This window comes from Zonotrichia albicollis, chromosome 20 (genome assembly GCF_047830755.1).
Source record: "Zonotrichia albicollis isolate bZonAlb1 chromosome 20, bZonAlb1.hap1, whole genome shotgun sequence".
In the NCBI taxonomy this organism is placed as follows: domain Eukaryota; kingdom Metazoa; phylum Chordata; class Aves; order Passeriformes; family Passerellidae; genus Zonotrichia; species Zonotrichia albicollis.
In genome coordinates, this window is record NC_133838.1 from 6,485,465 (window position 1) to 6,512,748 (window position 27,284).

Genomic DNA, 27,284 nt, shown 5'->3' on the forward strand with positions numbered 1-27,284 from the left:
TTGGTGGAGAGCGCGCGCTGGGTAGCATGGGTAACGCTGATTGATTGTGGGGCGCTACACGGCAACATTGCGCGCTGTGATTGGCGGGGAGCGCGGCCTCTCATCGTGAGGGGGTTATGGCGGGGGTGGCTGAGGCAATGGCGGTGTGCTGGTGTCGCTGCCGCGGGCACTGACGAACCCTCACCGCCCCGTGGGCTCCGGGAAGAGCCGTCTTGTCCCATCGCGCCGGTCCGGGTCAGTTCTGCACTGGGGCACTGCGGGTTCCACTCAAGTCCATCCCTTATTATCTGTAGTCGTGAAGCGGGTGGAGCGCTGAGGGGCGTGAGGGGGTGCGGGGGGCCTCCAGCCCTACTCTGGGGGGGCTCTCTGAGGGCTCCCCGAGGGCTCTCTGAGGGCCCTCTGGGGGTTTTCGGCATTAATGAAATGTTTCTTTCCTCAGCATCTTGCAGAGGAGATGCGGTAGCGTGGCGTGGATCCCGCTGGCTGTCACGCACCCAGGGAGGCGATGGAGCCGCTCCCCGAGCTCTACTCCATCTTCCAGGGCGAGGTGCGGTAGCGGCCGGGGCCGTGCTCTGGCTGAATTCATTGTTGGTTCAGCCGGGGTTTAGCGTGGGGAGGTTCGGGTGGCAGAGAGCTCTGTACAGGTGCACACACCTGTGTCTGTGGAGTTGTTGTTCATGTGCAGGTGTGGGGGCAGCAGGGGAGAGCTGAATGTGTTCTGTCACCTGATTCCCCACCTGCAGAGCTCGGAATTCCAACATCAGCAGCACCTGGAGCTTCTGGAGAGAGTCCAAAGGAGCCCACGGAGCTGCTGCAGGGCTGGAGCCCCTCTGGAGCCAGGCTGGGAGAGCTGGGGGTGCTCCCCTGGAGAGGAGAAGGCTCCAGGGAGAGCTCAGAGCCCTTGCAGGGCCTGAAGGGGCTCCAGGAGAGCTGCAGAGGGACTGGGGACAAGGATGGAGGGACAGGAGCCAGGGAATGGCTGCCAGTGCCAGAGGAATGGCAGGGCTGGATGGGATCTTGGCAATTGGGAATTGTTCCCTGGCAGGGGCTGGGCTGGAATTGCCAGAGCAGCTGTGGCTGCCCCTGGAGCCCTGGCAGTGCCCAAGGCCAGGCTGGCCATTGGGGCTGGCAGCACCTGGCACAGTGGCAGGTGGCCCTGGGCTGCAATCAGCTGCCATTGAAGATCCCTTCCCACCCAAACCACTCTGGCATTCACATTCCTGAACCAAGGATGGAAACCAGCACCAAAACCCATTGCAGCAAATGGAGAAAGGAAAGGAAAGAATGATTTCCTGGCTGGTTGCAGGTGCCCCCAGTGCCATTTGCCACAGGGGGTTTGTAGCCTGGCAAGGGCTGGTTAGAGAGGTTTGGGCTGTGCCAGGGTGCCCAGAGCAGCTGTGGCTGCCCCTGGAGCCCTGGCAGTGCCCAAGGCCAGGCTGGAGCACCTGGGACAGTGGGAGGTGTCCCTGGGGTGGCACCAGATTGGATTTAATGTCCCTCCAGCCCAACCTTTCCCTGATTCTGTGCCAATCTCCAGCTCAGTGAGCAGAGCAGGTTCGCTGTGCAGCTTCTCCCCTCTTTGGGAAGGGATTTCCTCAGTCTCTGCTCTGGGTTTTCTCTCCAGGTTGCTGCAGTGACAGATTATGGAGCCTTTATCAAAATCCCAGGCTGCAGGAAACAAGGTTGGTGTCTGTGAAATCATTTCATTGTTGCTGTGGCTGAGGCAAGCAGCCAGCTCAGAATTAAAGGCTTTCAGAAAAAGCTCAGAAAATGAATTTTTCCTAAATTAGAAAGGTATTTGGAAAGCATTTAGAAGTTGATGGTCTTTTGCATGATTACAGAAAAATACTCAAAGGAGTTTTTGGCAACTTCAGGATAGTTGGGGTGGAATTTTGGGAAATTCTACATATTTTGGGGTTTTTTTTTACCTTCAGATTTTAGTGGAGGTTTGGGGAACTTTAGGATATTTTTGAGATTTATTTAAAGGTAATGGCAGAACTGTAGAAATTCTGCAGTTCACTCAATTTCCTCCTCCTCTGTCCCATCCCCTGGGCCTGACTGTGTCCCCTCTGTCCCATCCCTGGGCCTGACTGTGTCCCCTGTGTCCCCCCCCAGGCCTGGTGCACAGGTCCCACATGTCCTCCTGCCCTGTGGACAAACCCTCAGAGATGCTCGACGTGGGGGACAAGGTCTGGGTGAAGCTCATTGGGAGAGAGGTAACCTAATTAAAATCCAATACCCTGGGTGTTCATTAACACTGTTAGGTTCCATTTTAACACTCTGCTCATTGTGTGCTTTGCAGATGAAGGATGACAAGCTGAAGCTCTCCCTCTCCATGAAGGTTGTTCACCAAGGCACGGGGAAGGACCTGGATCCCAACAACGTTTCCCTTGAGTGGGTAAATCTGAGCAGAACAGAGGGCATGGCTGCCCAGGGGGCACAGGGCATGGCATCCTATGGGACATGTGGCATGGCTGCCCACAGGGCACAGGGAATGGCTGCCCAGGGGACACACAGCATGGCTGCCCAGGGGACACAGGGAATGGTTTTCTATGGGGCACAGGGCATGGCATCCTATGGGGCACAGGGCATGGCATCCTATGGGGCACAAGGAATAGCCTCCCATGGGGCACGGGGGCATGGCTGCCCGTGGGATACGGGGCATGGCTGCCCACAGGGACACAGGGAATGACTTCCTGTGGGACACAGGGCACAGGGCATGGCTGCCCAGGGGCACAAGGAATGGCCTCCCATGGGACACAGAGCATGGCTACCCATAGGGACACAGGGCATGGCTCCCTATGGAGCACAGGGCATGGCTGCCCAGGGGCACAAGGAATGGCCTCCCATGGGACACAGAGCATGGCTACCCATAGGGACACAGGGCATGGCTCCCTATGGAGCACAGGGCATGGCTGCCCAGGGGGCACAGGGAATGGTTTTCTATGGGGCACAGGGCACAGCTGCCTGTGGGGCACAGGGCATGACTTCCTATAGGGCACAGAGCATGGCTGCCCATAGGGACACAGGGCATGGCTCCCTATGGAACACAGAGCATGGCTGCCCAGGGTACACAGGGAATGACTTCCTATGAGATACAGGGCATGGCTGCCCACAGGGCACAGCTGCCCAGGGGGCACAGTTGCCCAAGGGACATGGAATGGCTTCCTGTAGGACACAGGGCACCCACGGGGCATAGGGCATGGTTGCCTATGGAACACAGGGCATGGCTGCCCAGGGTACACAGGGAATGGCTTCCTATGGGACACAGGGCATGGCTCCCTATGGAACACGGGGCATGGCTGCCCACAGGGCATGGCTTTCTCTGCCAGAGGGCAGGGCTGTGTGGCAGCAGCTCTCTGGCCACAGAGAACAGCACAGCTTTCCCAGGCATTGTGCTGAGAAAGGCTGAGAGAGCATCAGAGAAAAGAATGAGAAACAATTTTTATCTTCACTTGCTGCTCCTGTTGCTGTGAACGTTTGGAATGTGCTCTGGAGATTTGTTTACCAAAGGGTGGTTTCTTAATTAACCAGTGGTGATGGGGTTTTGATTAGAGGAACCAATTAAGTCTGTCTGTATTGTAACTGTCTATAAAAGCAATGGGTTTTTTAAAAAAGATAGATATTGATCAACATTCTGTGAATCATGGGATCAATGCTAATTATCACCCTGCCAGGGGACAGGGATGGATGGGATTTTGGGAAGGAATTGTTCCCTGGGCTGGAATTCCCAGAGCAGCTGTGGCTTCCCTGGATCCCTGGCAGTGCCCAAGCCAGGTCAGCTCTGCTCTTTGGGTTTAGAAAGTTTGACTTTGAGAATGTGCTGGTTTTGCATGGGAAACTATTGCAGGAAATCCAGGACTCCTGCACAACTGACCATTGTGATTCAGCAGAAGCCTTTATTACATTCACACACACTTTTATAGATTCTGCAAACTGCTAAGTACACACTGCTTGAGTGGTGCCTTTGCCTTGCTCTCTGTGCATTTCTCACAGTGTGTGATTGGTCACAGTGCAGGTGTTTCACAGCCCTCTGTCATCCTGTTCTTGCCATCTTGGTATTTGGTTTTTCAGCCTCTTCTTTCTTCATTTGCACAATTTATGTTCCCACAGCCTTGAGGAATCCCTGAGGCTTTAATAGCAAACTCAGGAGCAGGCTGGCTGTGCCCACTGTGGCCTAACCCTGCAGGTGCATTGCAGCAGGAGACATTTATAAAAATCATTATTAATGTAGGGAATAATGTGCTCTGACTCCATGACTCAGAAGGTTGAACAAATGCTTTATTAAGCTCTAATTTATTACACTAATACTATACTAAATTACATACTAAAATACTATGCTATATAAATCACATATTATACTAAAAGGTGCTACACTGAAGGGATACTAAAGCAAAACCTGTGAGTGTCTGAGACAGCCAGCACACACCTTTGACCCAATTATCCAAGGAATCAAAACAGCCCTCACCAGTGTCCAGTTAACAAATCACTTTGGGTAAACAATCTCCATAACACATTCCACATGTGCCAAACAACAGGAGCAGAGAATAGAAATAAGAATTGTTTTCTCTTCTTCTCTGAGCTTCTCACTGCCTTTCCCTAGGAGAAATCCTTGGGAGCTTGTGTCTGCTGCTCTCTGTGAAGAAATTAGCAAAATCTCAAATTAGCAAACCAAAGCCACCACACCAAATAACCTTTAGAAGCCTTGGGGCCATACAAAAATGTGAAAGCCTTTTGTTTGAACAAAAATGAGGGATAAAGATGAGAATGGGGTGAAAATGGAGCTGTTCTTGTCCCCCCAGGCAGGATGAGAGGAAGAAACGCTCCTTCAGGGACTACACGAGCCAGAAGATCACCCTGGAGGCCGTGCTGAACACGGTGTGCAAGAAGTGTGGCTGCAAAGGTGGGGCTGGGCTGCTGCTTTTGGCTCTGTCCCTGCCAGGCCCTGACCCTTGGTGGGGTTATATCAGTGTCTGTCTCGTGGTTGGAATCCCAGAATGGTTTGGGTTGGAGGGGACCTTAAATCCCACCTGATTGCAGTCCCCAGGGTCACCTCCCACCATCCCAGGGGCTCCAGCCTGGCCTTGGGCACTGCCAGGGATCCAGGGGCAGCCACAGCTGCTGACATGGTTACATGTGCTTGTAAGGATTGAATTTTAGTTCTGTGTTTGTCCTTTAGAGGAGGGAGTTTTTATCACTTGCTACAAAACCAAAAGATTTAATTCAAGTCCTTCAAAAACTTATTTTATTCCTTAAAATCACACTCCTTTTGCCAGTGGAGGGCCTTCATCACAGAGGTGATGAAGGATTGGAGAGATGAGGTGAGACTGAGGGAGCTGGGCTTGATTATTGTGGAGAAGAAAACTGAGAGGGAATCCATAAATGCACACAAATATCCCAGGGGTGTCAGAGGATGGTGCAGACTCTGCTCAGGGACAGGACAAGGAGTGATGGCCAGAAAATGAAACACAACGAGCTGCACCTCACTGTGAGGAAGAACTTCTGTCTGTGGGGAGTGAGAGGGAGCAGGGAGGGAGTGGAGTCTGCCTCTCTGGAGCCATCCCAACCCCCTGGATGTGTCCCTGTGTCACCTGCTCCAGGTGATCCCTTCACCCCCAACCATTCTGTGCCTCCTGCTGGGAGGCAGAATCACTGAGGTGGGAAAAGAGCTCCAAGGACATCGAGGCCCAGCTGTGCCCAATGCCCACCCTCTCCCCAGCGCAGAGCTCTGAGTGCCACCTCCAGGAATTGCTGGGGCACCTGCAGGGATGGGCACTGCAAAGCTCCCTGGGCAGCCCCTGGCAAGGCCTGAGCCCCCTTTGCATGGGGAAATTCCTGCTGTGCCCACCCTGAGCCTGCCCTGGCCCAGCCTGAGGCCGTTCCCTCTGCTCCTGTCCCTGTGCCCTCCTGGCAGGAGCTGTGCAGAGCCACAAGGGCCCCTGAGCCTGCTTTGCTCCAGGCTGAGCCCCTGCCCAGCTCCCTCAGCCCCTCCTGGGGCTCCAGCCCTGTTCCCTGAGCAGCACAGAGCCCCTGCCCTCACCTGCCATCCGTGTTGTAGTGCAGCTCCATGACAGCCCCGCTGTGTCCCTTCAGGGTGGCAAAGTTGTCACAGTCCCCAGAGCACTGGGGGACTGTGATGGTGTTCACAGGGGTCTCAGTTTGAGGGAAGAGATGGGGATCTGAGTCCATGTTTCAGAAGGCTGATTTATTATTTTATTATATATATTACATTAAAACTATACTAAAAGAATAGAACAAAGGATTTCATCAGAAGCCTGGCTAAGAATAAAATAGCAAAGAATGAAAACAAAGGTTTGTGGCTCGGCTCTCTGTCTGAGCCAGCTGACTGTGATTGGCCATTAATCAGAAACAACCACATGAGACCAATCACAGATGCACCTGTTGCATTCCACAGCAGCAGATAATCAATGTTTGCATTTTGTTCCTGAGGCCTCCCAGCTTCTCAGGAGGAAAAACCCTAAGGAAAGGATTTTCCATAAAATCTGTCTGTGCCAGGGGACACCAAGGGACAGGTGACACAGGAACAGCCTGTGCTGTGCATGGAGCTGATCTCTGGGGCTCAGCAAAGTGCAGGAGGGACCATCCCCACTGCTGAGCCCCATTTGGGGTAATTACTCTGATTTTGGTTTCTAAGAAGCAAACCAACCTTCAGCAGGTGATCCCACTGTGAACACCCATCCATGGAAGCTCCAGCTCAGCTGGGACACTGGAGCTGTGTCTCAGAGCTAAAACCAAGTTTGTGCCCTCTGAAATGATGTCCTGCCTGCTTCAGCAGTGTGAAGATGATTTTGTGGTGCCTTTCAGGGGATTTATTCAAGTTGCTGAGGTGCAAGGTGTTTTTTTGTGCAGGAGTTTTTTCTCTGCCCTACTTGTGTTATTTGGAGGAAATGGTTCATGGGGCTCGTGCTATTCTGGAGGAGGTTAATGCTGAGTGTGGCCTTTGTACTCATAGAGAAATAGCCTTAAAATACTATTTTAAAGAATTATTACTATTTAAAGACCTCTTATGTATAAAACACTATTTTAAAGAACCCCAAAACCAAGATTATGCCTATTTTTAATAATGGTGTCTCCTCCTAACAGCAGGTGCCAGCTCTCCAAATTTCCCTGCAGCTTAGTAGGTCAACTTTGATGTCTCCAGAGTAGAAAGGGCAGAACCAGAAGAGCTGAATTTCTCTCTCTTTGTGCCTTTAGCTCATTTTCCAGGTGCCAATCACACCAGTTTACCTTTCCTCCATTCTTTTCTAGGCTGATTAAGCCCCTGCAGAGCCAGATTTTGACTTGTTGAGACAAGAATATTTTCTCTTTTGCCTAACTAATCCCTCCAGAATGACCTGGGTGATGTTTGTTCCCTCTCTGTTTAATCAGGGCATGTTCAACCAGCTGAAATTTCAGGATAAAAAATGCCCAGTGTAGATTTTCTCCTTGAAAAAGACTGATAATCAAAAAAGCCTTGGCAGCACTTCAGGTGTGTGAAGTGCATTTGTTAAAAAAAGAACAAAAAAAAAGGAGAAGAGGCTGGGTTGTTCCTTCAAACACCTTTTATTTTTATTGCCAGGTCACTTTGCCAAGGAGTGCTTCATGCAGCCTGGAGGAACCAAATACAGCCTCATTCCAGAGGAGGAGGAAGAGGAGGGGGCAGCAGCAGGGCATGGAGGGGACAAAAAGATCAGCCAGGCTGAGGAGTCTTCAAAAAAGAGGAAAAAGGTACAAGGTGGCCTCTGGCTGGCCTGGAGAAGGAGCTGGGGATGGGGATTTGCTCTGTGGTTACAACTGAGTTACTCCAGCACGGTGGGTGTGAGTAGCCAGGTGTGGGCTCAGAAGGTGCCTCAGGTTTGGGCAGATTCTGTAGAAATCTGTAGAAATTTCCTATTAATTCTTGTGTTTTCTCCTTCTATTTCCAAGTTCTCTTCTAGCTACAACACACAGCCCTCAGAGATATTCTTAGAGTGAGAAAAAGATGATTATTGTTTTTCCTGGTCTTTGTGAGGCTCTGCAGGCATTGCTTCTCAATCCTGTGATTCCTGTTCTCCTCCTTTCTCCTTCTTTGCTCTCTTCCCAGTGCCCTGCTGGCTGCAGGGGTATCCTGACCCTGCCAGGGAATTGGGTTTATCTGCACACTCTGGGGGAAAACCCCTGGCTGTGTTTGCACAGGGAGCATTCCCAGGCTGCAGAGCAATGTGTGTCCCTGTGAACGTGGCACCAGATCAGAGACATTTCCCAGGCTGTGTTTGACCTCTGGCTCAGAGCAGGCTGAGAGAAAATCAAACACAGGTGAGACTGAACCCAGGCCAGGAGCTTTTGGTGGGCAGGGTTGTTCAGGGATGAGTATTCACAGAATCCCAGAGGGTTTGGGGTGGAAGGGACCTTAAATCCCATCCCACCCCACCCCTGCCATGCTCCCAGGTTGCTCCAGCCACATCCAGGGCAGCCACAATCCAGTTCAACACTTCAATAAATTAATTCTTCCATCGGCACCTTCACGTTCCCACTTTTAATTTGTCTTCCAAAACCTTTTCTCTTATTTTTCCCCTCTTTCCAACTCTGTGGCCTCTCTGTATCCTGGAGAGTGACAACAGGCAGAAAAAGCTCAAATTATTTAAAAGTTTTAGGGAAAAATTACACAAAGAAGTGCACAGACAACTTGTTATCCTACCCCTGCCCATCCAGCATGGGGATTCCCAGTGGAGTCTTGCCCTGCTGACCCTACAGGAAATGTGGGGCACTGTCCTCACTTTGTTCCTGATTTTTTTGGCCTTGGTGGATTAATAGCTTTCCTTGAAATCTCCCTCGTTCCTTTGATCTCCCTCCCTTCTCAAGGGTGACATCAAAAGTTGTCAGATGTTTTCCAGAGCTGCAATAATAAAACTTGGAGCTTTTTTGGAGGCAGGATGTGGGATCCTGGGGATGAATGGTTCCCTTGTAGTGTGGAGTGCCTGCTGTGATCTTGTCTGGGAGCTCCATGTGCTGCCCTGCTTGCCTGCAGCTCCAGGGCTCTGCAGCACATGGGAACAGCTCTGTGCATTCAGGGACACTCTCCCTGCTGGCCTGTCCCCTCCCTGTGTGTGACACAAGTTTGAAATGAGAGGAGGGAGCTGCCTCTCCACTGAGTGTCAGAGCCATAAAATTAATGATTGTGATTGCTCAGGATCAGCATTTTGTGATTTTCTGGGGTTTTTCTTCTCTTCCCAGAGATTCTTTCAGGATCCTCACCCCCTTTTTTTTTCCACTTTGCTTTCCCAGTGGTTTCCCAGCTCCTGATTTCCCTCCTGCCTGAGCCCCCCAGTATTCCCAGGCTGGAGCCTGATGTTTGATTGCAGTTTCTGGGGTTTTTCTTCTCTTCCCAGTGATTCCCCCAGGATCTTCACCACCTTTTTTTTTTTTCATCTTGTCTTCTCAGTGGTTCCCAGCTCCTGATTTCCCTCTTACCCTGAAGGGTTTTTCTCCTTTTCCTGGATCTGATGTTTCCTTGGAGTTTCTGGGGTTTTTCTTCCCTTCCCAGAGATTCTTCCAGGATCATCCCCCCCTTTTTTTTCCCCCTCACTTTGCCTTCCCAGTGGTTTCCCAGCTCCTGATTTCTTTCCTGCTTGAACCCTCCAGTATTTCCAGGCTGGAGCCTGATGTTTCCTTGGAGTTTTTGGGATTTTTCTCCTCTTCCCAGAGATTCCTTCAGGATCCTCACCCCCTTTCTTTTTTTTCACCTTGCTTTTCCCTCCTGCCTCAGGGGTTTATCTCCTCTTCCTGGATCTAATATTTCCTTGCATCTTCTGGGGTTTTTCTCCTCTTCCCAGAGATTCCTCCAGGATCCTCATCCCTTTTATTTCACCTTGCTTTCCCAGTGGTTCCCAGCTCCTGATTTCCCTCCTGCCTGAGCCCCCCAGTATTCCCAGGCTGGAGCCTGATGTTTGATTGCAGTTTCTGGGGTTTTTCTTCTCTTCCCAGTGATTCCCCCAGGATCTTCACCCCCCCTTTTTTTTTTTTTACCTTGCTTTTCCCTCCTGCCTGAAGGGTTTTTCTCCTCTTCCTAGATCTGATATTTCTTTGCATCTTCTGGGGTTTTTCTCCTCTTCCCAGAGACTCCTCCAGAATCTTCACCCCCTTTTTTTCACCTTGTTTTCCCAGTGCTTCCCAGCTCCTGATTTCTTTCCTACCTGAGGAGTTTTTCTCCTCTTCCTGGATCTGATGTTTCCTTGCAGTTTTCTGGCGTTTTTCTCCTCTTCCCAGAGATTCCTTCAGGATCCTCACCCCCTTTTTTGGTTTTTTTCCCAGTAGTTCCCAGCTCCTGTTTTCCCTCCTGCCTGAGTCTCACAGTATTCCCAGGCTGGAGCCTGATGTTTCCTTGCAATTTCTGGGGTTTTTCTCTTCTTCCCAGAGATTCCTTCAGGATCCTCACCCCTTTTTTTTTTCCTCTTTACTTTCCCAGTGGTTCCCAGCTCCTGATTTCCCTCCAGCCTGAAGGGTTTTTCTTCTCTTCCTGGATTTGATATTTCTTTCCAGTTTCTGGAGTTTTTCTCCTCTTCCCAGAGATTCTTCCAGGATCATCCCCCCCTTTTTTTTCCCCCTCACTTTGCCTTCCCAGTGGTTTCCCAGCTCCTGATTTCCTTCCTGCTTGAACCCTCCAGTATTTCCAGGCTGGAGCCTGATGTTTCCTTGGAGTTTTTGGGATTTTTCTCCTCTTCCCAGAGATTGCTTCAGGATCTTCACCCCCTTTTTTTTTTTTTTTTTTTTACCTTGCTTTTCCCTCCTGCCTGAAGGGTTTTTCTCCTCTTCCTAGATCTGATATTTCTTTGCAGTTTCTGGGGTTTTTCTTCTCTTCCCAGACATTCCTTCAGGATCCTCATCCCCAGTTTTTCACCTTGCCTTCCCAGTGGTTCCCAGCTCCTGATTTCCCTCCTGCCTGAGCATCACAGTATTCCCAGGCTGGAGCCTGATGTTTCCTTGCAATTTCTGGGGTTTTCCTCTTCTTCCCAGAGATTCCTTCAGGATCCTCACCCCTTTTTTTTTTTCCTCTTTACTTTCCCAGTGGTTCCCAGCTCCTGATTTCCCTCCTGCCTGAAGGGTTTTTCTTCTCTTCCTGAATCTGATATTTCTTTCCAGTTTCTGGGGTTTTTCTTCCCTTCCCAGAGACTCCTCCAGGATCTTCACCCCCTTTTTTTCACCTTGTTTTCCCAGTGCTTCCCAGCTCCTGATTTCCCTCCTGTCTGAGGAGTTTTTCTCCTCTTCCTGGATCTAATATTTCCTTGCATCTTCTGGGGTTTTTCTACTCTTCCCAGAGATTCCTTCAGGATCCTCACCCCTTTTTTTTCCTCTTTACTTTCCCAGTGGTTCCCAGCTCCTGATTTCCCTCCTGCCTGAGCCCCCCAGGATTCCCAGGCTGGAGCTGGGTTTGGGTCTCTGTGTGGGGGTGGCACTGGTGTGGCAGTGCCACATCCTGGCTGGCAGTGCTGAGCCCTGTCCTGTCCCCTGTAACCCCTGAGGAAAGGGGTGATGGAGGGAGAACAGGGAAGGGAATGGAGAATCCTGAGGGAGCTGGGAAGGGGCTCAGCCTGGGAAAAGGGGGATCAGGGGGCCCTTGTGGCCCTGCACAGCTCCTGCCAGGAGGGGACAGCCAGGGATGCTCTGAGGGGTGAGAGCAAACAGCCTCAGTTGTGCTGAGGGAGCTTTAGGGTTGCCACTGCTCAGCCCAAGGCAAGTTAGAAAAACCAGAAATTTAAAGGTTTTCCATGTGTGCAGCCTGGCAGAGCAACACCATGGCTGCTCTCCCCCATCCCTGCACCCTAACACAGGAGTGTGCAGCTGCTCCTTCTCCCCTTTCCCAGAACAGGACAGGATTGAAGTGCAGAGGAGGAGCCAGCAAACACTGAGCCACTGGTGCAGGATCCCCGTTTTTACTGTCCCCTGGCCCAGGGCATTGCACCTACTGTGACCCCACATCTCCAAATCCTGCCTTCCTGCCATCTCAGCAATCTGTTTGAGGATTTATGGAGGGGTTCTCCTCACTCCCCTCTGACTCTCCTTGAAGATTTGTTTGCTTTTCCCCTTTGATATCCCATCTCCCACACAGATCTTTGGGACAAACCCTTCACAGAGAGGGCTGATGGTGGGGTCCCCATCCCTCCTGAACCCCGTGCAGGTGGCACCTGGGGACGTGCTGGGGCTCTGCTGATCTGGGGGGGCTTTTCCACCCTGAACAATTGCAGGATTCCCTGGGGCTGTGCTGGGGCTGTGTGGGACAGCAGGCTCTGTGTCCCTGCTCCTGCTGGGGTCAGGGCTGAGGTGGCTCCTGTGGGAGCAGCAGTGTCCCTGCTGGGCTGTGTGGGAGGCTGGGAATGGCTGAGCCCTTCTCATCCTGCAAGGAAAAACCTGCAGTGCTGACTGAGGGAAAACCCTTGCATTGAAACTCTCCATGTTTATCCCATCTTCTGCTCACACAACCTCAAATTTGGGGCTTTGGATCCATTTCAAAGTTCCTTGTGAGCTTTATTGCACGTGGAACAGCTCATCCCTGAGGAGGTTTTGGATGGCCTTTGAAATTGGGGCTTTTTTATGATTTTGCTGCTCTTTTCCCCACCTTGTGGAAGATTTGCAGATCTTCATGTTCAGACCACACCTAAGTGTGTTTGTTCTGTGACCTGGGGCTCATCCAGCCTTGGTCCATCCTCAGTTTTACTGGTTTTACTGGTTCTTCCATGGCATGAAGAGGCCACAGCCCTTCACACATTGTTTTCTTCAAAATTTTTCTGAATCTGGCTGTCTTTATTTATTGACTCCAGGCTTGGTTCTTCTCCTCAGCTTCATTCTGACTGCTCCTCCAACAGAGGATGCAAAAGCACCTTTAGGTTGGTGTAATGAATCTTGTTTGGAATGAAATTGGCTGCTGGAATGAGGAAAAAGAATGAAATGAAGAAGCCTAAAAGGATTCCTGGCACACCCTGGGGGTGCAGACAGACGTTAGGAATCCATTGCTGTTTTTCACAAAGTCTTGGAAGGGGATTTTAACTCTTCAGAAGGGTCTGGTGAAAAATATTTCAACTTCTTGGACAGTTCTGGGCACTCCCCTCTTATCTCAACCCCAGATACCTTTAGGAGAGAGCAGAGCCTGGAGCAGTTTGCTCACACAGGACAGGAGGGAGCCTGCAGTGCTGAAGGGGCCCCTCTTGGAGGAGTTTCTGGAGCAGCAGGGAAGGAATTCCATCAAACCAGCACTGAGGCTCCAGCCCAGCCTGCTCAGGGGCCTGGGGAGAGGTTTGGGAGCGCTTGTGTTGTGTTCTGCTGTGCTGGTTCCATAGGTGGGGCAGGATGTGCAGGGGGCCATGAAGGGCAGCTCTGTGTGAGGCTGACTGAGAGCTGCCTTCCCAAATCCCCTCCAGACATTGCCCCAAAATGCAGTGGGGGGGTGCTGGGTGTGCCAGGGCTGAGCTGGGTGTGCAGAGCTGGGTGTGCCAGAGCTGAGCTGGGTGTGCCAGGGTTGAGCTGGGTGTGCCAGGGCTGGGTGTGCCAGAGCTGGGTGTGCCAGGGCTGAGCTGGGTGTGCCAGGGTTGAGCTGGGTGTGCCAGGGCTGGGTGTGCCAGGGCTGAGCTGGGTGTGCCAGGGCTGAGCTGGGTGTGCCAGGGCTGGGTGTGCCAGGGCTGAGCTGGGTGTGCCAGATCTGGGTGTGCCAGAGCTGAGCTGGGTGTGCCAGGGCTGGGCTGGGTGTGCCAGGGCTGAGCTGGGTGTGCAGAGCTGGGCGTGCCAGAGCTGAGCTGGGTGTGCCAGGGCTGAGCTGGGTGTGCAGAGTTGAGCTGGGTTTGCCAGAGCTGGGCTGGGTGTGCCAGAGCTGGGTGTGCAGAGCTGGGTGTGCCAGGGCTGAGCTGGGTGTGCAGAGCTGGATGTGCCAGAGCTGAGCTGGGTGTGCCAGGGCTGGGCTGGGTGTGCCAGGGCTGGGCTGGGTGTGCCAGGGCTGGGCTGGGTGTGCCAGAGCTGAGCTGGGTGTGCCAGGGCTGAGTTGGTGTGCCAGAGCTGGGTGTGCCAGGGCTGAGCTGGGTGTGCAGAGCTGGGTGTGCAGAGATGGGTGTGCCAGAGATGGGTGTGCCAGGGCTGAGCTGGGTGTGCAGAGCTGGGCTGGGTGTGCCAGGGCTGAGCTGGGTGTGCAGAGCTGAGCTGGGTGTGCCAGAGCTGGGCTGGGTGTGCCAGGGCTGAGCTGGGTGTGCCAGAGCTGGGCTGGGTGTGCCAGGGCTGAGCTGGGTGTGCCAGAGCTGAGCTGGGTGTGCCAGAGCTGGGCTGGGTGTGCCAGGGCTGGGCGTGCCAGGGCTGAGCTGGGTGTGCCAGAGCGGGGCGTGCCAGGGCTGAGCTGGGTGTGCCAGGGCTGAGCTGGGTGTGCCAGGGCTGAGCTGGGTGTGCAGAGCTGAGCTGGGTGTGCCAGAGCTGAGCTGGGTGTGCAGAGCTGAGCTGGGTGTGCAGAGCTGGGTGTGCCAGGGCTGGGCTGGGTGTGCCAGAGCTGAGCTGGGTGTGCAGAGCTGGGTGTGCCAGGGCTGGGCTGGGTGTGCCAGAGCGGAGCTGGGTGTGCCAGAGCTGGGTGTGCCAGGGCTGAGCTGGGTGTGCAGAGCTGAGCTGGGTGTGCCAGAGCTGGGTGTGCCAGAGCTGGGTGTGCCAGAGCTGGGTGTGCCAGGGCTGAGCTGGGTGTGCAGAGCTGGGCTGGATGTGCCAGAGCTGGGCTGGGTGTGCCAGAGCTGGGTGTGCCAGAGCAGAGCTGGGTGTGCCAGGGCTGAGCTGGGTGTGCCAGGGCTGAGCTGGGTGTGCAGAGCTGAGCTGGGTGTGCCAGGGCTGAGCTGGGTGTGCCAGGGCTGAGCTGGGTGTGCCAGAGCTGGGCTGGGTGTGCCAGGGCTGGGTGTGCCAGGGCTGAGCTGGGTGTGCAGAGCTGGTTGTGCCAGAGCTGGGCTGGGTGTGCCAGGGCTGGGTGTGCCAGGGCTGAGCTGGGTGTGCAGAGCTGGGTGTGCCAGGGCTGAGCTGGGTGTGCCAGAGCTGAGCTGGGTGTACCAGGGCTGAGCTGGGTGTGCCAGAGCTGGGTGTGCCAGGGCTGGGCTGGGTATGCCAGGGCTGAGCTGGGTGTGCCAGGGCTGAGCTGGGTGTGCAGAGCTGGGTGTGCCAGGGCTGAGCTGGGTGTGCAGAGCTGGGTGTGCCAGGGCCGAGCTGGGTGTGCCAGGGCCGAGCTGGGTGTGCCAGAGCTGGGTGTGCCAGAGCTGAGCTGGGTGTGCCAGGGCTGAGCTGGGTGTGCCAGGGCTGAGCTGAGTGTGCCAGAGCTGAGCTGGGTGTGCCAGGGCTGGGCTGGGCGTGCCAGGGCTGGGCTGGGCGTGCCAGGGCTGAGCTGGGTGTGCAGAGCTGGGTGTGCCAGGGCTGGGCTGGGTGTGCCAGGGCTGAGCTGGGTGTGCCAGAGCTGGGTGTGCCAGAGCTGGGTGTGCCAGGGCTGAGCTGGGCTGGGTGTGCCAGGGCTGAGCTGGGTGTGCCAGAGCTGGGCTGGGTGTGCCAGAGCTGGGTGTGCCAGAGCTGAGCTGGGTGTGCAGAGCTGAGCTGGGTGTGCCAGAGCAGAGCTGGGTGTGCCAGGGCTGAGCTGGGTGTGCCAGGGCTGAGCTGGGTGTGCCAGAGCAGAGCTGGGTGTGCCAGGGCTGAGCTGGGTGTGCCAGGGCTGAGCTGGGTGTGCCAGAGCAGAGCTGGGTGTGCCAGAGCTGGGCTGGGTGTGCCAGGGCTGAGCTGGGTGTGCAGAGCTGAGCTGGGCGTGCCAGGGCTGGGTGTGCCAGGGCTGGGCTGGGTGTGCCAGGGCTGGGCTGGGTGTGCCAGGGCTGAGCTGGGTGTGCAGAGCTGGGCTGGGTGTGCAGAGCTGGGTGTGCCAGAGCTGGGTGTGCCAGGGCTGAGCTGGGTGTGCCAGGGCTGGGTGTGCCAGGGCTGAGCTGAGCCCCATCCAGCCTGCCTGGAGGGCACTGGCAGCTCAGGGTGTCCCTGCAGGCACAAACCTGGGCTTTGGGCAGTCCCTGGGCTGGAAACTGAATTTCCTGGTGCCCCCAGTGCTCCATCCCCTGCTCAGAGTTCCCTGGTGAGCCCAGTGCTGATCTCCAGGTGCTGCACTGAAGGAAAGCTCTGGGCCAGGCTGCTGCTCCTGCAGTGCAGCAGTGCTGCCTCCTGCTACTGAAAATCATGAAATCTTGCAATGGGTTGGGTTGGAAGGACCTTCAATCCCATCTAATGCCACCCCTGCCATGGGCAGGTGTGGACAGCCTGGTTCAAGCATGGCTTAAAGAAAGAGGCCATGAAAGGATTCAGCTAAAGGAAAAAAGCAGCCTTTCCCAGGCTTGATTCTGTAAATAATTAAGGTTCTCAGCCACCTTTCATATAAACAACAAGATTCTCAGACCGTTCTGTCCTTGGCTGCTACCGGGAGCAGTCAGTCAGTCTGGGAATAGAGATGAAGGTTTTGGGAAACTTCCATATCATGGTGAGAACACTGATCTTGGTTTCAGTAAACTAACTTCAGGTATTGTAAACAAAAGGAGGAACTGAAGTTTTCTCTACAACCTATCAGGAGCTCAGATTTTGCAATGTGCATGAAGTGAATTAACACTGTTATAAAAGGTGCCTGATTGATGAATAAAGTGGAGTGATGCTGATCAATAAGGGTGGATCTCTCCCTCCGACTTCCATAGGCAGGGACACCTCCCACTGTCCCAGGTGCTCCAGAGCCCTTCCAGCCATGGAGCAGACACATTTTTTTCCTCTGGGATGCTCAGCTCTCCTTGTGTCCAGCTGCATTTCCAGCCCAGGCTGTGTTTGCTGTTCTGCCTGCACTTCTGCACTGGAAGAACCTGAGAATCCTGGAATATGCAGGGTTAGAAAAGACACAGGGATCACTTGGTTCAGCTCCTGGCCCTGCACAGGACACCCCAAGAGCCCCACTGTGTGCCAGAAAAGGGATTTGTCTCTCTTGGAGTGATCTTGGCTGTTAGAACCCCCCAAAAGGGGAGAGTGAGGGTTTGTTGATTCTTTCCAGCCAGCACAATGCCCATGTGTGCTTTTTGTCCTGCTCCATCCCCAGCAGTGTGGGTGACATCCTGTCCTGCCTGCAGCCCTCACATCCTGACAAAGTTTCCCAAGCTCTGGAATGAAACTCTTGCTTGTGAAGGTCCTGTCAGACTTTCTCACCATGTGCACGGGCTGGAGAAGCTTGAGAAAATTCTCCTTGCTGCATCCCCTTCTCTGGAGGGTTTAACCCCTTCCCATCCTCCTAGACTGGAAGGATTTGGTTCTGCCTTTTCTCTGTGGCTCAGGGACTTTGTGCTGAGTCTGTTGTTACCCCTCAGGAAAACAGACCCAATTTTGGGTGACATTATTTGCTGTTATGCAGCCAAAATGTGCCAAAGGTCTGGTGGGTGTGGAGCCACTCCATCCTCTGCTCCCTTCCCTGGAATCCCAGAGGGATCTGGATGCTCAGCTCTGGGTGTTGTCTTTGCTCTTCCAGCTCCCTAAAAAAGTTCTGTTTGATTAAAAATCAGCTGCCAGCTCCTTTCCTTTTCCCTTTGGGCCTGATGCTTGCACACTCAATCCAATTTGGACATAAATGCTTAAAATCTGGGTTAGTCAGAGCCCTGAGCTGAGGTTGCTGTGCCACATCCCTCCCTGGGGCTGTCCAAGCCTGTCCAGGGCTTTGTTCACCTCAGTGGCCATCTCTGATCCTGAAACCTTCCTTGGCTTCTCTGTCTGAGGCCTCAAACAGGGCAAAAATTCCTGATCAGCCCCTCTGGAGCCAGGCTGGGAGAGCTGGGGGTGCTGCCCTGGAGAGGAGAAGGCTCCAGGGAGAGCTGAGAGCCCTTGCAGGGCCTGAAGGGGCTCCAGGAGAGCTGCAGAGGGACTGGGGACAAGGATGGAGGGACAGGAGCCAGGGAATGGCTGCCAGTGCCAGAGGAATGGCAGGGCTGGATGGGATCTTGGCAATTGGGAATTGTTCCCTGGCAGGGTGGGCAGGGGCTGGGCTGGAATTGCCAGAGCAGCTGTGGCTGCCCCTGGAGCCCTGGCAGTGCCCAAGGCCAGGCTGGACATTGGGGCTGGCAGCACCTGGCACAGTGGCAGGTGGCCCTGGGCTGCAATCAGCTGCCATTGAAGATCCCTTCCCACCCAAACCACTCTGGCATTCACATTCCTCAATCAAGGATGGAAACCAGCACCAAAACCCATTGCAGCAAATGGAGAAAGGAAAGGAAAGAATGATTTCCTGGCTGGTTGCAGGTGCCCCCAGTGCCATTTGCCACAGGGGGTTTGTAGGCTGGCAAGGGCTGGTTAGAGAGGTTTGGGCTGTGCCAGGGTGCCCAGAGCAGCTGTGGCTGCCCCTGGAGCCCTGGCAGTGCCCAAGGCCAGGCTGGACGTTGGCACAGTGGGAGGTGTCCCTGCCATGGCAGGGGTGGCACTGGGTGGCCTTTGAGGTCCCGTCCAACCCAAACCATTCCATGATTCTCAGAGCCTTTTGCCAGGAAAGTCCCTCATGGCTGGAGTTGGATCCTTGTTGGATCCTGGTGCTGCTGAGCTGGGACACAAAGCTGCAGCTGTGCATTCACCATGTGGAGATATTCTAGAGGCCCATTCTGCTGCTTCCCTTCACTTCCCTGAGCCAAGGGCAGGGAACACCTCAGTTTTTGCAGGATGGGCTTTGCCAGGCCCTCGGGAGCTGCTGGGAGCATTCCTGCTCCCTGCTGGATGGGGATGCAGGGATGAACCCTGGGATCAATCAGATCTTCTCCCCAGACCTGTGCCCTGATTAAATATCCCTGAATTGCCATCCTGCATCATTAAACACTGCTGGTGTGCCTTGGGGTGATCCCAGTGCTCCCCAGGCCTCAGGGTAATCTCTGCCTGTTGCTTTGCCACAAATTGGAGAGTTTAGATCCATTTCAGAGTTTTCATGGGCTTTATCCCAACCCCAACTGTTCTCATGCTGCTGCCAAGGGTCAGTCTGGAGCTGCTGCTTCAGGGCTTTGCAGAAACAGCATGAGGGAGAGAGCAGCACAGGAGGGCGGAAGGGAAGTTTGGGAATGGGAGGGTGGGCAAGGAAAACTGGGAAGCAGGAGAGTGTATGAAGGAATCAACTGGATGGGGTGCAGAGGAAATTGGGGAGCATGGGAAGATGAGGAGCAGGATGGGGTTCGGGAGGAGTTGGGGAGCAGGAAGGGGTGCAGTGGGAAGTTGGGGAGCAGGACATTTTGCAGTGGGAAGATGAGCAGGATGGGGTTCAGGAGAAATTGGGGGGCAGTGAGAAGTTGGGGAGCAGGATAGGTTTCAGTGGGAAGTTGGGGAGCAGAATGGGATTCAGGAGAAATTGGGGAGCAGGACAAGGTGCGAGGGCAAGATGAGGAGCAGGATGGAGTGTGGGAGAAGTTGGGGAGCAGGAAGGGGTACAGAAGAAATTGAATGCACAGGAAGGGGCACAGAGGAAGTTGGGGAGCAGGACAAGGTGCAGTGGGAAGATGAGGAGCAGGATGGGGTTCAGAAGAAATTGGGGAGCAGGAAGGGATGCAGAGGAAATTGGGGAGTAAGACAAGGTACATTGGGAAGATGAGGAGCAGGAAGGGATGCAGAGGAAATTGGGGAGCAGGAAGGGATGCAGAGGAAATTGGGGAGTAAGACAAGGTACATTGGGAATATGAGGAGCAGGAAGGGGTTCAGGAGGACTTGGGGAGCAGGAAGGGGTGCAGAGGAAATTGATGCACAGGAAGGGCCACAGAGGAAGTTGGGAAAGAGGAGGGGGTGGTGAAATCTTTCGGGAGGTTGTGCAAGGAGCCACATCTTGCAGGAGGGCACTGACCTTGTGCTGCTGCTCCTTGGGCTCTCCTGCCTGGGCTGGGCGTGTTTGGGTGCTCCTGTCCTGGCAGGCTGGGGCTGATGGGTGGGCTGCTTTAGAAATCCCATTTTTGGGCAAAAACGCTTCATCCTTCCAACTTTTATTAATAAAGAACAATGAAAATATGGAATGAGAGCAAGAATTCTCCTTCCATGACTTACCCAGGGTTTTCCAGCCATGGATTTCCACGTTGCTGCCCCTCTGCTCTGACTCCTGCCATGCTGAGGGCTGGCAGTGCTGTTTAACTCCTGCCTCCTGGAGCACTGTGCCCTTTCCATGCAGGAGCAGGCCCAGAAGGGTTTGTGCTGCCTTGCTGGGCACCAGGGAGGTCATTCCCACATTGCCAGGTTTCTGCTGTGTTTTCCCAGGAGAAGAAGAAGAAGAAGAAGCACAAGGCCAGGCCGTCCTCGGAGTCGGACTCGGCCAGCTCGGCCTCAGACAGTGATGGAGCTCAGCCCTCCAGCAAGAGGCCCAGGCACTCCAGGAAAGCCAGCAAGGCTCCCAAGAAGAAGAAGAAGAAGCACAAGAAGTAGCCCTGGGGTGAGCAGGGCAGGCTGGGCTGCTGCCGTGGCTGCTACAGGGACCAGCCTGCCCTGCTTCAAGGACAAGGAGTTGATTTCAAAGGAGTGTGAGGTGTTACAGGTGCTGACCTTGTACGAGCTGTCCTCTGTCACCTTGGGCACAGGCTGCCCCTTTGTCCCACAGTGCTGCCAGCACAGGCTCGTGACAGCCTGCAGGGCACCTCTGCTGTGCCACAGCCTCGTGTCCTGCTGTCCTGCTGCCAGCTCCTGGGACAGCTGCAGAGCTGGGGGTGGCACAGCCAGGCCCCCACCGTGCTGGGCACAGGTTTGGTGGCAGCACAGCCCCTGGCACAGAGCTCAGGGCTGCAAACCTGCCCCGGCTCCCTCGGCCTCTCTGCAAACACCAGGAGTGGAGGAGCAAGGAGCACATGGGGGAGTGGAGATACTGGGAGTAAACATGGACTGTGCAGTGTTTGCTGCCTTGGAAAGGGATGGGAAATAAATCTGCTCTCTGCAGCTGCACTTTGTACCTGCTCCTTTCTTCTGTGCCCTCCACTTCATCTTGGGCAGGGGGAGAACAGTGCTGGCTGTGTGGAGGAGATGGAAAAGTGGTTTTTTGGGAAGTTCTGGCTGCTTCCCCAGGTTCCCTGGGCTGGGAAGGGGGTGTGTGCTGAGGTAACCCATAGGAGAAGCCTTCTGGAGGAGGGAGCATAAATCTTGTAACTGGAGCTGAAGGTCAGGGGAGGGGATGGCAGGGGAGGGTGCCAGGAGCAGCTCGGCCCTGCTGGGACAGATGTGAAGGGGGGAAGCTCCTGCAGGGAGCTGGGACTGGCAGCTGGTGGTGTGGCAGGAGGGGTGGGAGTGCTGATGCAGCCTCCCCTTATCCCTCCCTGTGCTTCCCACCCGGCTCCCCATGGCTGCCTCCCCCTCTGGGGCCATTTCCCTTCCCAAACCCGGACAGGAGCTCAGGAGCTTTGTGCCGGGGGAGCTGCTTCACCAGGGGAGCCTGCCCCTCTCTGGGCTGGGGGCTCCCTCCTGCCCCTCTCTGGGCTGTGGGCTCCCTCCTGCCCCTCTCTGGGCTGTGGGCTCCCTCCTGCCCCTCTCTGGGCTGTGGGGGTCCCTCCTGCCCCTCTCTGGGCTGTGGGGCTCCCTCCTGCCCTGGGAAGGGCATTCCCGGAGAGCACCCGGCCAGCCAGGATGATCCCCGTTCTGGGACCAGCGCCCATTAACCCCATCCCTGCCGTCCCTGTGCCCAAAACGCCTTTTCCCGAATAAACCGAGCACACAGCTGTAACAACACCTTTATTATTTTTCCATGTGACTTTTCCCACTATCAATTAAAAAAGAACCCAACAACGAACCACGAAAGCACCCCCCGAGCCCCTGGAGCCCCTGCAGGCGCCGGGCGGGGCAGGGGCGGCCCCGCTGGGGCTCCGAGCCCACGGGAAGCTGTGCCTGGCACGGGGCCAGGAGGTGGGGACGATGTGGCACCGGGTGACAGGCAGGGCACCTGCGACAGCGTCTATGTCTCCTTCTCGTAGGTGCGGGTGGAGACGACGTTGCCCATGGTGAGAGTCTGGGGGCAGAGAGGTGAGGGGAGTTAGTGCTGCCCTGCCTGCTCCGAGCTGGGCTCTGCCCACTTCAAACCATTCCCGAGGTGGGAACGTCAGAATAAAACCAGTTCTGTGTTGGGAACCTCAGAATAAAACCATTCCCGAGGTGGGAACTCAGAATGAAGCCATTTCCTTACCAGAACTAATTTCCCATCCTTCAGCTCCCGGACCAGCGATGTCTCCTTCCCGTCCCACTTCTGCACGTGGACGAGTTTGCCTCCGTCCAGTTTGACCAAGGACTGCAGGGAGGGATTGAGACCCGCGGTTATTTTGCTCTCTGGGGTTTATTCCTCAGAGGGGACCCTGGAGCCCTGCAGGGCTCGGGACCAGCCTGGGGGTGCCCACCTGGCACCATCCCCGCCTGGCTGGGCCAGCCGCGCTCAGCCCAGCCCGGATCCCGCACTAGGTCACAGCCTCGGCTGTCCCCTGTGTCCCTCTGTGTCCCCAGGTGCCACCGGCACGGTCACCGTGCCCTCCGTGCCCCGGGGCCGCCCGGACCTGTCCCGGCCGCGCTCCCCGGGGACCGGAGAGGCGGGGCAGGGATCGGGGTTTGGAATGGAACCTTCCCTGCCCTGCAGGGCCCGCCGAGGGTTTTGGAGCGGCTGCTGCAGCAAACGCGCCCCTGCTCGCCGCGCTGCTGTTTGCACAGCGCCGCTGCTGACTCAGCCCCCAGAGCCCGGCCCGTGCCAAGGTTACGGTGACAGCGGCACGCAAGGCAGGGCAGGGCCGTGCCGGGACAGCCGCGGGCACCAGCGCTGGCACCTCCTGCCTGTCCCCATCCTGCCCTGTGCCCCCCACCCAGCCCTCCAGAGCCGGGGCTGCCCCTCAGTGCCCCCATGGCTGGGGTCTGGCCAGGTGTGCCTCAGCCCCAGACCCCCACAAGGCTCTGGGTGCTCCCTCAGACCCCAATTCCCCCCACAGATGGGTCCCCCCACTGCTCAGCTGTGCAAAAGTTTGGGTACCCGCAGGGTTTGGGTGCCCCACAGCCAGAGGCAGGGATGGATGGAATTCACTGGGGAGAAATTCCTCCCGGGAGGGGGTGAGGCCCTGACACAGCTGTGGCTGCCCCTGCAGCCCTGGCAGTGCCCAAGGCCAGGCTGGACACTGGGGCTGGAGCACCTGGCACCTGGAAGGTGTCCCTGCCATGGCAGGGCTGGCACTGGATGAACTTTAGATCCATTCCAACCCAAACCATTCCATGGGTGCCCCACAACTCCCTGCACCCCAAGGCTGACCCCTCCTGTCCAGCCCCGTTCTCGGGCAGCCGTCCTGGCCCCCTGACCCATCACATGCCAGGGACACCCCAAGGGCACGGCGGGGCTGGGCAGGAGCCACGGCGGTCACACGTTCTGCTCTGTTCTGCTGCTTGAACAGCAGCCAGGAACTGGGGCTGGAGGGAGGGAACTCACACTCAGCCCCTTCCCCCAGCCTCACACCGAGCCCGGCCCTTTGTGCTCCCTGCTCTGGGGCCAGGAAAGGGGTTTGTGGCCAAAGAGCCCCCAGGTTCCTCCCGAGTGCCCCCCGGGCTGGGTGTGGGGCCCAGAGCTGCAGCTGGAATCTAGGAAAAATCAGCAGCTGGGCCATTCCTTCGAGGGAAAATGTCCCTGCAGGGTGGGAGAGGCCAGGAAAGTCACTGCTGTCTCTCAGGTGATTTATTCCCTTGCTCTTACAGGGAGGATCAGCCTGGCTGGGAAGGTTTGAGCTCCCCATGGAGGGACAGCCCTGGGATGAGCCCTTGGAGTGGCACCGACACGATGGGATTGTCCTGGAGCTGGGATTGTCCCGGAGCTGGGATTGTCCCGGCCCTGGGATTGTCCCGGAGCTGGGATTGTCCCGGAGCTCCATCCCTGCAGCGCTGCCGGCTCCGAGGGCAGGCACAGAGGGCAGTGGGCTCAGAAAACAGGGGTGGTGCCCCCCTTTCCCCGGAGCAGGGACGTTTCTCACCGCCCCACCGGCCTCCTCTTGAGCAAGCTGGCACTCGCCAGCCCGGCTCTTGCTCAACCTTCCCGGCAGCTCCTCCTGCCCCGGGACAGCCCCGCTGCAGAACGGATTCGGGGGGGCTGCCGGGACGGCACCAGGCTCCAGCAGCAGCCCCGGCGGGCACAGAGGTGGGGCAGCCAGGGTGGAGCCCCGGGGTGATGGAGCGATGCCCCGGAGCCCACAGAGCCTTTCGGGGGTGCCGTGGGGCGGGCGGGGCTCGGGGCTCACCTTGACGTGCCTGTCGTCCGCCGTGGTCTCGTCGAACTCCTCGCCCAGCTTGAAGGTGATCTCGGTGTTCTTGAAGGTGCTCTGGGTCTTCACGGTGACCTTGTCGCCGTTCAGCTCGATGATGGTGGTGGGCTTGGTGAAGCCGGCCACCTGCCGCGTGGCGAAGCCCACGCCTGGGGAGCGAGGGGTGAGGAGGGCACGGTGCAGACACCCAGCCCCGCATCACCCCCGAGCTCCTCCTCCCCGTGCTGGCGCAGGGTGAACCCCAAAACTGCTGCTCCTTCATTGTCTTGGGGGGCTCCGTGCGCCCCCGGGGCCGGAGCAGAGAGGGGGCCAGGGGGATGGATGCAGGCAGCACCCACCCACCCTGAGCTGGGTGAGGGGGGCTGGTGTCTGTGTCTGTCCCCCCTTCCCCGCACTGCTCTGGGCTGGGGCGCTCTGGCTTTTGGGGCGATCGGGAGCTGGGGGGCTCCTGAGCGACCCCCAGCACCCACGGGGGGCATCTCATCCCGCCATCCTCTGCCAAAATCTGTGCCGGGGGGGGCACGGGAAGGACACGACCCCTCACCCACCTGGGACCCCCTCACTCAGCTCGAGACCCCTCACTCAGACAGGGCTCCCCTCACCCAGCCTGGAACCCGTCACCCACCTGGAACCCCCCACCCAGCCCGAGACCCCTCACCCACCCGAGACCCCCTCACACAGCCCGAGACCTCTCAGCCACCTCCCCCTCACCCGGCTGGGATCCCCTCACCCAGCCCAGCGCCACGTGCACGAAGCCCCAGAGCCCCCCTAAACCACCCACGGAGGCAGCAGTGACCCCCCCCCTCCCCTCCGCCTGCAGCCCCCCCCCCAGACCCCGTGTGGGGGCGGGGGTTCGGCGGGCAAATTGGGGGGGCATAGAAAAAAAACCCAAAAAAAAAAAGGAGGTGATGTGACTGCAGCCCGCTCTCAGCCGCGCCCACTCACCCAGCGCCTTCATGTACTCATCGAAATTCTGGGTGTCCACCAGCTTCCAGGTGCCCACGAAGGCGTCCACCATGGCGAGGGGGCGAGGGGGGTCCGGCCGGCTGCGAGCGAGGCACCGCCTGCAGCTGCCGCGGCCCCGCGGCCGCCTTAAATAATGTCCCCATCACATGATTGGAAAGAGCGGAGCGCGCTCCAGAAATACACCCGGCAGCGCTGCCAGCGGCCACCGGCCCCGCCACCGCCCCCGGCCCCGCCACCGCCCCCCGGCTCCTGCACCGCGCCCCGGCCCCGCCACCGCCCCCCGGCTCCTGCACCGCGCCCCGGACCCCGCACCGAGCCCCCGGCACAGGCCGGGCACAGCCCCAGGGGCCCTCGGGGCGAGAGATGTGCCCGGGCACAGGGGTGTGTGCCCACCTCAGACCCGCGACAGTGTGCGACAATGGGGATGCCCTTTAGGGACACAAATGGAGGGGACAGGGGAGCTGAGCTGGGGGATGAGGCACAGGGACAAAGGAACGGAACTGGGGAAACTGAGGAACGGGGAGCAGGGAGCTGAGCTGGGTAAACTGAGGCACAGGGAGCAGGGGCACTGCGGTGGGCACAGGGGTGTGTGCCCAGCCCAGGGGGTCCCGTGAGTGCGTGGGGAGGGGCAGGTGCTGCCCCTGGGCATGGTCAGGGCGTGGGGACAGCGACAGTGGGGATGGCCTTTAGGGACACGAGTCGCGCCGGGACAGGGAACTGAGCTGGGGAAACTGAGGCACAGGGAGCAGGGAGCACCGAGGAGGTTTGGGAATACACGTGGGGACTCCAGGAGAGTGTGGGGACAGGTGTGACACACCCTCAATTCTGTGTGTCTGTGGGGACGCGTTACCCCACTCCCTGCTCGGTGTGCCTGTGTGTGTGGGCACCTGTGTGACTCTGTCCCCTCCCTGTGTGTGTGGGCACGTGTGTGACCCTGTCCCCTCCCTGTGTGTGTGGGCACACACGTGTGCCACCAGCGGTCCTTTGGGTGACACAGGGGACACTGGGGACAAGGCACGGGGCTGTGGGACCCCCAGCAGGTCCCCCTTGTCCCCATTGCTTTGGGCTCCAGCGCATCCCCTGCCCCTTCCCAGCGTGGCTGGGGTCACGCCTGGCCATGGCACTCGGTGTCCCCTGCACTCCAGGGGACAGTGCCAGCTCCTGTCCCCATCCCCTGGTCATGGAGGGACACAGCTGAGGGCTCAGGTGTCCCTGAGCCCGGTGGCTGCAGCATGTCCCCTTGACTTGGGGACTTTGGGGTCAAAGGCACCCGGGCCGTGAGGGACCGGGGACACCTCCCTGTGGCTGGCCCTGTGTGACATCGCAGACACCCAAAAATAGCCAGAGCTCGTGTTCAGTGCCCTCCTGCTGACACTGCCACCAAACAGGACCCCTCACCTCGTGCCCTGGGGGCACAGGACTGTCCCCGTGGGATGGGTGTCCCCTGTCCCAGCTGGGACACCGGGCAGGGCTCTGCTGGCCAGGGTGACAAGGACAATTTATTGCCCAGGCAGACACAGCCCCCATGGCCTTGGGGGGGGGACACAGAGGGCGAGGAGTGTCCCCTCACCTGGGTGTCAGTGTCCCAAACCTGCACAGCCCTGTCCCTTTTACACACAGGACCGTGAGATGGGGGCATTGGCAGGAATGGCTGCCCTGGCATAGGGACATCCCGGCATGGGGACATCCCAACACAGGGACACCCTGACATGAGAAAACTCCAATATAGGGACACTCCAATATAGGGACATCTTGGCATAGGGACACCCACTGACAGGGACACCCTTGGCATGGGACACCCCAACATGGGAACACTCCAATATATGGACAATCACTGACAGAGACACCTTGGCACAGGGACAACCCAGTAAAGGACACCCAGGCAGAGGGACACTCACTGACAGGGGACACCCAGTGACAGGGATACCAATGCACACAGAGCACCCACAGGCAGGGTCATCCATGCATGGTGACACCCATCCACAGGAAACACCCATCCATAGGAGTGCCCACGCAGAATGACACCCGGGCACAGGGACACCGGGTCACAGGGACACCCACATGGCTGCCCCTGCA

At 56.9% G+C, this 27,284-nt stretch overlaps 2 protein-coding genes across 2 annotated transcripts; one reads left to right on the plus strand and one right to left on the minus strand.

The window, feature by feature from the left end:
• The first annotated feature begins 73 nt into the window (after positions 1-73).
• Positions 74-21,974, plus strand: ZCCHC17 (zinc finger CCHC-type containing 17). The gene is made up of 8 exons (XM_074555386.1): positions 74-234; positions 440-547; positions 1,625-1,682; positions 2,116-2,216; positions 2,303-2,394; positions 4,803-4,903; positions 7,580-7,728; positions 20,245-21,974. Exons 2-8 carry the CDS (start codon positions 506-508, stop codon positions 20,407-20,409), a joined length of 708 nt encoding a protein of 235 aa, XP_074411487.1. The 5' UTR covers positions 74-234; positions 440-505; the 3' UTR covers positions 20,410-21,974.
• FABP3 (fatty acid binding protein 3) lies at positions 21,687-25,349 on the minus strand. The gene is made up of 4 exons (XM_074555387.1): positions 25,188-25,349; positions 24,219-24,391; positions 22,148-22,249; positions 21,687-21,973 (listed from the first exon to the last, which is right to left on the minus strand). The coding sequence occupies exons 1-4, from the start codon at positions 25,258-25,260 to the stop codon at positions 21,920-21,922; spliced, it is 402 nt and encodes a 133-aa protein (XP_074411488.1). The 5' UTR covers positions 25,261-25,349; the 3' UTR covers positions 21,687-21,919.
• Positions 25,350-27,284: the final 1,935 nt, after the last annotated feature.

Excerpts from the sequence above, each read along its gene's own strand:
- FABP3 (XM_074555387.1), bottom strand. The coding sequence starts at position 25,260 with ATGGTGGACGCCTTCGTGGGCACCTGGAAGCTGGTGGACACCCAGAAT. Across the intron at positions 24,392-25,187 it reads TGAGTACATGAAGGCGCTGG|GCGTGGGCTTCGCCACGCGG; the intron begins GTGAGTGGGCGC and ends CTCGCTCCCCAG. Across the intron at positions 22,250-24,218 it reads CGGACGACAGGCACGTCAAG|TCCTTGGTCAAACTGGACGG; the intron begins GTGAGCCCCGAG and ends CCCTCCCTGCAG.
- ZCCHC17 (XM_074555386.1), top strand. The coding sequence starts at position 506 with ATGGAGCCGCTCCCCGAGCTCTACTCCATCTTCCAGGGCGAG. Across the intron at positions 548-1,624 it reads ACTCCATCTTCCAGGGCGAG|GTTGCTGCAGTGACAGATTA; the intron begins GTGCGGTAGCGG and ends TTTTCTCTCCAG. Across the intron at positions 2,217-2,302 it reads TGAAGCTCATTGGGAGAGAG|ATGAAGGATGACAAGCTGAA; the intron begins GTAACCTAATTA and ends TGTGCTTTGCAG.